The sequence below is a fragment of the Grammomys surdaster genome, unplaced genomic scaffold, assembly GCF_004785775.1.
Source record: "Grammomys surdaster isolate TR1022 unplaced genomic scaffold, NIH_TR_1.0 136, whole genome shotgun sequence".
NCBI classification, from domain to species: Eukaryota; Metazoa; Chordata; class Mammalia; order Rodentia; family Muridae; genus Grammomys; species Grammomys surdaster.
The window spans coordinates 13,882,470-13,891,047 of NW_021604594.1; the positions used below are offsets into that span (position 1 = coordinate 13,882,470).

General features: G+C 43.1%; 1 protein-coding gene across 2 annotated transcripts in view; it reads right to left on the reverse strand.

Annotated features, from left to right (window-relative positions):
- Positions 1 to 8,578, reverse strand: part of Gad1 (glutamate decarboxylase 1) — a 40,020-nt gene that overhangs the window by 13,166 nt on the left and 18,276 nt on the right. Inside the window, exons 7-10 of one of the 2 annotated variants that reach the window (XM_028762957.1) lie at positions 2,688 to 2,800; positions 1,445 to 1,560; positions 1,281 to 1,360; positions 995 to 1,049 (exon numbers count right to left, since the gene is read on the reverse strand). In XM_028762957.1, the coding sequence (XP_028618790.1) occupies positions 995 to 1,049; positions 1,281 to 1,360; positions 1,445 to 1,560; positions 2,688 to 2,800 (364 nt within the window). Of the gene's footprint in view, positions 1 to 994; positions 1,050 to 1,280; positions 1,361 to 1,444; positions 1,561 to 2,687; positions 2,801 to 3,550; positions 4,230 to 8,578 lie in introns of those variants that run through there. The other variant, XM_028762958.1, reaches the window with a different exon arrangement.

Sequence of the window (8,578 nt, forward strand, 5' to 3'; positions counted from 1 at the left end):
CACCTGCACACTCACACCTGCACACACACTTGCACACCACACCTGCATACTCACAACTGCACACACACACCTGCATACCCACACCTGCATGCCCACACCTGCACACACACACCTGCACACATACACACACACACCCCTGCACATCCGCACCAGCACACCTGCACACACAGGAACATGTGCACCCACATAATAATAGTAGTAGGTCTATAACTGGGAATGCCGAAACATTCAATTCATGCTAAGATGTTGACACAGAAGAAAGGAAAGCAGGGAAATGAACAAAAGGAGACAGGACAAGTCGGGGAGCTCTACGAGTCTCAGAGAGTTTGGGAGCTCAGCCCTTGGCCAGTAAAACTGTCCACCTTGGCCTCAGCAAACAGCCACAGACAGAAAAGAAGGCACGAGAAGGTAGCTAAACAACACTGTGGTGGTAAATGGTGGAGGCTGCATGGCAGGGCCATGGGGTACATCTGTTCTACGGAATCGCTTTGTGTAGTAGAGTTTGTTGAGTTGGATTTGCCAAGTACTGTAAGCCATCTGCTGGGGACAAAAAAGCTTTGCTAAACAGAGTCCCACGACAAAACGGTACTTATTAAAATAAGACTATTTCTAACAAGAAATAAAGTTCAACTTGAAAGCAGAAAGTCAGTTTGGCTGAATTTTTCTGAATCCCAGGTACTTGATTTATTGAAGATCAAATTAATGATCTTCTTGTCATATGGTGACTTAATGACTGAGTTCTTCATTGCACACATAGTGCGTGTACACACACACACACACACACACACAATGCATGACTTGTAGACTCAGCTTTGGGGCCAAATCCTTTCACAAGTTGGAAATAATTGAATATCTCTGACAGGAATCTTGGAAATGTAATACAATTTTCCCATTATCAAAATATTTCATCATGTAGGTAAGAAACAGTCATTTTTTTAAAAAAAAATATTCACTGAAGTTTCAGATGTACCAAAACATCTTTTGATGAACATACCTTTTGTTTGGCATCAAGAATTTTTGCCTCTAAATCAGCCGGAATTATCTTCCCCCTGTAATTATTATAAAAAGAGAGAAGTTAAAATAAAGAATCAACAAGATTACACAAGGAGGAGAAAAACCTTTTTCATCAGCAGCAAAAAGTAATTTAAATGGATATTTTCAACAGACCATTAGCAGCTTGGCACACTGTACGGAGCCAGTGCTTAAACACAATAAAGCAGATTTAACAGATGAACACATTTAATACATCAGGAACCTAATGCTCGCTCCGCCCTGCCTACCTTTCACTGCACTTTATCAAAATCACATTGTCGGTTCCAAAGCCAAGCGCGGCCCCAGCTTTCTTTATGGAATAGTGACTCTGAAACAAAGGACACTTGAGGTTAAAAGTTGCAAGGTCCCTGGAAAACCATCACACTCCACAAGCCAGAGTCCCCCAACTCACATGCTCTGAGGTGAAGAGGACCAGTTTGGGTACAGCTGCCATGCCTTTTGTCTTCACTTCTGGAAAGTACTTGTACCGAGCAGCCATGATGCTGTACATGTTGGATATGGCTCCCCCTGTCAACAAGCAGACATAGCGGGAGGTTGTTGGGGTTCTATTGGGTTTTTAACACAAAGGTTGAGCTGGTGTTTCGCCACATTGGGAAGGGAAAAGACAGTATCCTGAAAGTTTTGCTGGTTTCTTGACTTCTAAGGACTTCCCTCTGGATCCTTTGCTATGAGACTTGAAGTGGTTACTTAACTCCAGAGCTATGTAGGCAATTCTGCAGGAGGTGCTTCATGCATTGCAGTGACTACCCAAAGCCTATATACAATATAAGAGGCACTGGGAGCAGCTGCAAAGACATGGTTAGTTAGAGCCTCCGGCTTCCATCTTCTGTGTTATCTGTTTCCTGCACAAAGCTCAATTTGTTCCCTGAGTTCAGAAAGACAGAGAAAGAGAGTAATGGAGCTTTCAGAAAGAAATAGTGCATTTCTTGGTTACTATTTTGGCTTGGGTACTCTTTTTTTCAATGACTAGCCCAGCTGAGTTCCTGAATCTAGGAGAGGTCTAAGCTTATTTAAAGGGATACAAACTCACTCATGTCCCTCTGAATAAAGATACAAAAGGAAAGGAGATAACAATCCGAGTCTAGTCAATACAAACTAGTCACTTTTGGATTAGTTGCCTAACAATGAAATAGGCAAATCTGCGGTCTGCCTGTATTGCCTGGACAATCGCATTCTTATTTCTTCTTTTCCCCTGTATGCAGTCACACTGCCGCTCATACCATCTATAACTTCTTACCGGCAAGGACAGCAGTCTTCACTGTAAAGATTTTTATTGTATCTACTTTGAGTGGGAGACTCAAGTAGATACAATATTTGGACTGAACTCAGCTCACTGATAATCTGACTCACTGATCCCTAGTTTTGCTGTTGTCAGAACAGCACCATTTTGTAAGACCCAGACACAGCCTTGGTTAGTTAGTTCGTAGGGTGGTAACATTCTCGATAGCCTCCATCCTATTAAAGACAGGGAGGCAGAGTGCTAAGACCACCAACTGTATATATATTTGCATAGAAGCAGATGTCACAGTGAAACCCATTAATTTCTGTAATAGACATTTATTTGTAATTTTAATAAAAAAGAATGAAAGGATCCACATTGGCAGTATAGGAGCAGTTACAGAAGAGAAACCTACCAGGGGAAAATATCCCATCACCGTCTTTATTTGACCATCCAATAATCTCTCTCATCTTCTTCAGTGTAATCTGTTCCATGAGAACAAACACGGGTGCAATTTCATATGTGAACCTGGAATGGTGGTGAAAGGAAGAAGGGAAACGGAGAGGTAAACCTACGTTTTTGATGAACACAGACCATTGGTTCAGCAGTTGTGGTTGGGTACTAAAAATGGATATTCAAAACCACTAAAAGGGTTTCTTTTTTTTTTTCCTGAATCCACATATCCGCCAGTACTAAAGTATCAAAAACGAACCTGGGTTCCAAAGAGAGGTGGTGGAAAGTCTGCTGTGAGATACTTCACCAGCAAAAGAGAGGCTCACCTGTCTCCGGTGGGGTTCACCAGGAGGAGAGGATTCACCATTACTGTTGTAGGTGAGTGCAAGTGTTAATTTGAAAAACTGCGTTTTGGTTCCTATTTACAATTGGTTGAACCATTTTTTTTTTTAAAGAAGGACTGACAGTTTCACGCTTGTAGGCAGGGCTAAATTCTGTCTTTCAGAAACATTGTAAACATCTGAAAGCTGACTGTGAAGATAATTGGGAATATTGACCCATGTTTTAAAGATCTCAATGTAATTATCTACATGTCCTTTCTTCTAATAATCCCTAAGGAAAACTATGTATCTATAATTCTCTGGAGTCTATATCTGTCAAAAATAATTAGAAGTGATGATTTTCCAATTACAAATTATAAACAACAAGAAGATGGTCAACTTGCATACACATATCTGACTGTGAGTGTCAGAGCTCCTGGCAGGTTGCATGTGTCTCCCAACAAACAGATGCAAATGAAGCAAGCCATGTTTTTTGTTTTTAAAAAAAGAAGTACAAAGCAGTGGCACTATCTGGTAGGACAGTCATTGAAGCAAGGTTGGGGTGCTAGAAAGGGTCCAAGAGGAGTCAAGGAAGACCACTCACAGAAAATTGAGCCTAAAGACAGAATCCGTTTACTAAACGCTAAGGCTCTTTTTCTTGTTTTGCCTTGAATTTCTTATGCTTCAGTTTCTGTAGACTGAGCCAAGACCATCCTAGCTGAAAAGAGATGCCTAGACAGACCCAGCCAAGTGATACAGGAGGCATCGTCATCATTTAGGGGTTTGGGGTTGAATGCCAAAGCCAAAGACTAATGGGAATCTTGCTTAATGATTTAGAAAAGCTACTTGCAAGAATAAGATAACTATGGCTTTAAGTAAAACACAGGTGGTGCCAATAAGCTTTAATCAGGAAGGAAAAAAACCAGTCACATTAATTATGTGGCTGTATAGCAGGACAAAAAAGACTCAAGAGGATCCTCAGGACATATCTGGTGGGAGAAGGAGAAGAATTTTGTTTCAAAGGGATCATGTTCACTTTCCTTGGAGGTCCCCTGAAATTTTGGGAGCAAGACCCTGGGAGAACATGTGTTCAGTTACCATCACCTCTGGAGGTCACACTCATGCTTTGGTTCTGCTCTGAGCCCCATCACCGTAGCAACCAACACTCCCTCATGTCTGATGGCCTGATAAAGGAAGAAGAAGAGAAGGGTTCCTGGTTTAGCCTGAGATGCTGCGTGTAGCAAGAGGCAAACTCATGGTTTGCATCTCCACATTGTTGAACAAAATGTATGATTTACAGTTCCACTGATTTTGGGGGAAAATGTTGAAATGGCCAAAATATTTGCACAGTGAAGAGGAACTGATCGCAGTTTGTGTGCTTGGATCTCACAGTACCAAATAACAATAAGAACTCTTTCGAGGTCAAGGAAAAGAACAATGGAACCACACACCACAATATCAGAACTAGTTCAAGGACTGGATGAAAGTTGAGTTAGAGGTAAATGAGTATTAGATGCAAGGTAGGAACCATGTGAGGAGGGGGAATGTGTGAGGCTGAAAAACAAGGAGTTGGTTTGATGTGTAGTGCAGGATAGAATCAGCTTAGCCCTCACATTTGCATAAAGCAGTCTTCCTTGCTAAGGACCAGGAACACGGCCATGTCCCTTCAGGATAGGCAAGAAGAATCTAGAGCTCCCTCAGGAGACTGTCTGGTCTCATGTGTTTCTGAGGCTTTATCTATGTTGGGTATGGGGTTCCTAAACCTTCTTTCAGTTCTGTTCACCAAATACAGAGTGGCAGTTAGGTACCTCACAGTCCCCTGTGTTTGGAGGAGACGGATGTTATGAGATACCATTCCCAAACTTGAGATGGAAACTTAGTAGGTTTGGCCCTTGACCTGAGGTACATCTTGTCTGAGGGTCTCTGCCTCAGTCTGGGGGACCAGATATCTCACAGGCAGTACTACACTGACTCCTGAACTTAGTCCTTACATAAGTCCTTTCCTAGAAGCTATGAGAAAACTTTAGGAAGAGAAGAACTGTGTGTGCGCCTACAACAACTACACGTTTGCAAAGTTTCCTCTGGATACTTACTGGTCATGACTATAGATTCATAATCTGACAAACGGGCCAATGAGATGTTTGTCCCAGATACCTTTGGCCCTGCCTGTCCATTTTGGGTCATATTTATAATTACAGCGAGAAAGGTTTTCCTGTATCCATATTCCTATGAAAGGAATTTTGAAGTTTACTCTAGATCAGTAGCTCATGATTTAACTGGATCACAGACCCCTTTAGGAGTCCTGGGAAAACCATACCCTCTATCTCCAGGTAAAAAGGTGTGGGGATATACACATTGTTTTGTGACCACTTGTAAGAGATTCTTCTCCTTACAATTGGGACCCCAGGTTAGGAACCCCTTCCCTAAATGACAGGTGAAAGATGACCTCAAGAGACCAAAAGTCAATGCAGATCTGGAAGAAACTGGTGGGGTGGTGAGGTCAAACAAAGCACATGGTTACAGTTCGGGATCTGAGGTCAGTGAAGTAGCCCCTCAAAAGGCCTTGGCATACAGCAGAAGACAGAGATTGGAATTAAAGATTTAAAACAGCAAGATGGGAGGATATTAAGAGAGGACTCAGTGGGGAGGCAGGCTGGCCCCTTGACAGTCCACCTCAGCTTGTCAGTGAGACATACTCAGAATTAAAGTGAATTGATTGTCAAGACGGTGTTGCTGTGTTGTTGCAGCCAACCACTAACAGCATCAACTGTCTTCCTTCACCACAGTCTGTTTAGAGTGTGGTTCACTGAGACCGGAGACTGTCTTTTCTAGCTTCCTTACACTCAACCATGGGGCTAGCTACGGCCGAACAATTTCTGTGGAAAGTGTTTTTCGTGTAGTTCTGAGGTTTCCTGGTGGTAATGCTATGTCCCTGCTTTGCCGGGCCTGCTTCCTTCTCTTCCTATCTTCCTCAGTCCCTCTGTCCATCATGTCTTCTTGTTTTCCTCAGTTTTGAAACAGAGGGTAAGGGACAGAACTCCAGCTGTTGGGGAGCAATATGAAGGAACATAGCTGAGAGCTTTATGGCATAATATGAACCTGGCACAAAAGAGCCTGGAGTTTTGGTGGCTTCCAGGCTGAGGACTTTAAGGAAAGACTTCCACACTAGCTGCTGTCAAGATCCTCAGATGTCCTCTCTCTGCAGATGTGGCAGGGGACATAAGCAAGATACTTAAGGGGAACTTAGGGAGATGTTCTTTTGTCCAGAAATGGCAAGAGTTAGAAACAAGAGCCAGGAGGCTGTGTGTGCCTACCTATCCTGGGGTATGGGTACTTAGGACTGAACTATAGTTAAGTCTTCAGGATCACTCTGGAGGGAAGATGTCATTGCCTCCTCTTTTCCTGATGAAAAGATAAAAACTCAAGAGCAACCCTGATTTCTGTGAAATCTCAGTCATCTGTTTCAGGGTCAGAAATCCCAGTCGAGACTGTTTCTCCAGGACAAATGGGAACTGCCTGGTGCAGGCTTTGTTCTAACAGCTAGCCCTTCAGTGTGTGATGACTGATGACTCCACAGGAAATTTCTCCAGTGTGATTTCCATGAAAATAAGCAATAGATGCGCGAGACCCTCAAGCTCACGGCAAAGAGGTGAGACAGATCTTGGTGTCACAGTTACATAGCATACCAGGTGTCCTTGCTTACACAACCTGCTCACACAGTTGTTCTTGGTGGGCTTGCTTTGGAAGAGAAGAGGAGTACATGCCAAGAACAGCTACATATTCGCCAAGTTTTTGCTGTATTTTCCTCGATCCTTGCCTGGGAGAACAGGTCCCAGAGCTGCAGGTACAAGCTGATGTAAAAGCGTGACATGTATGTTCTTTCTTTGCTAAGCGGTCAGATGGACTACCTGATCTTTCAGATCCACCTGAAAGATTAGATCCTTCTCTGAAAGGACTTTTTCAGAAGATAGTAATTATGCTCTTTTACCAGTGCTACCCAAACCCAATGGATGTGGGCTGGGAGGGGAGATAGGAACACATCCGTAATTAAATCACAATGGGCCAGAGTAAAGAAAGCTCTCCTGCCAGTCTCTCTCAGGCTTATTTGGATGGATTGTCACAAGGGAGCAGAGGCTACCTACACGCCTGTGATGCTGCGGCACGCCATGGTCATCCAGGGCTCCTGGCTGAGGAGTCTGGAGAACAGTAATCACTTCCTCACACAACGCCTGTCTCAGGAGCTGACAGGAACTCTCTCACTATTTTAAATAACCTTCTCTATCGATCTGTTGGAATCGAATCATATTTTACAAATACCTCCTGCTCAGTAGAGAGGCAATTACTATGTGTCATTTAGCTAGCTTGGCCTTGACCTCAGTTGGCTGGGACATATTTAGTGTTTCAGAGCAGAGCTGAGAGCTAAGGGAGGAGCAAAGAATTTTGGTTTTATTAATATAGACCAAAAAGCGTTCAGGGGGAGAACCTGTAATAAATAGTTTTCTAGTTCAAGAAAAGCTTTTGGAAGATCTGGTCATAAATGGTTAAAGGGGGTGAACTCTTTATTTACCTTGATGCTGGCTACACATGAGCAGTGATAGTCAGAAGCCTATTGAACACATACAAAGATGTTGGGTAAATGCAGGGCCTGTGTAACTGGGTCTTTGAGTCTTGCTGAACATGTGTTATTTTGGGGGTCAGGAAAGATCAAACCTATAGCCTTGAAGACACTTAGCAAATGATGTACCACTGAGCCACACCCCCAGTCCAGACTCATACATACCCTTTACTTTCCTTTTCCCACTGACTTCCTAAATTGCTGGGTTAAAACAAACAGACTGCACCTTCTAATTTGAGTTGTTCCTTCCTGTTAGATGCTACAATTAAACATTAGTGTATTTTATCCAAGTTATAATTAGTAGGTTATGGTGCTTGTGCTTTTCTTCGACAAACCGTAATAGAGTAAAGATGGCGGAGTTGGAGATGGGGAGCTTTGTGTTTGAAGAGATCGTGGGTCGATTGCATCTCTGGCCCGAGTTCCTGACTTTTGAAGTCTTGGTAGTCCAACATAGACACACCGTCATGACTCGTGATAGGAAGTATGATGAAACCACTTTCATTCTCTGACCAGCTCCACTTTTATGCCTTTTAGCTCCACTCGCCCTATTAACTTTTAAACTTTTGTCGACTTTCTGAATGCAGTTTTAGTATTTTGAATCCCAGCATTACGGCGGCCTTGGGATGCTCATGCACAATTGGTGGTTTAAAGATGCCCTTTTGGCTTTGTGGCTGGCCACAAGAAAAATGGGTTACCTTGAACTTCAATAACCAGCATTCTGTCGGCTGTCACAAACTGACATTCTGACGTCTCACAAACCCACTCATTCACCTAAGTTCATTTCTCAGGATCTACTAATTGCAACAAATTTAAGGTGAGTCGGGGGCTAAAGTGGAGTACAATGGCAGAACGCACGCTTAGTGTGCCCTATGCCTGGGTTTGCATGCTTAGAGTGCCCAAGGTCTGGGTTAGCATGCT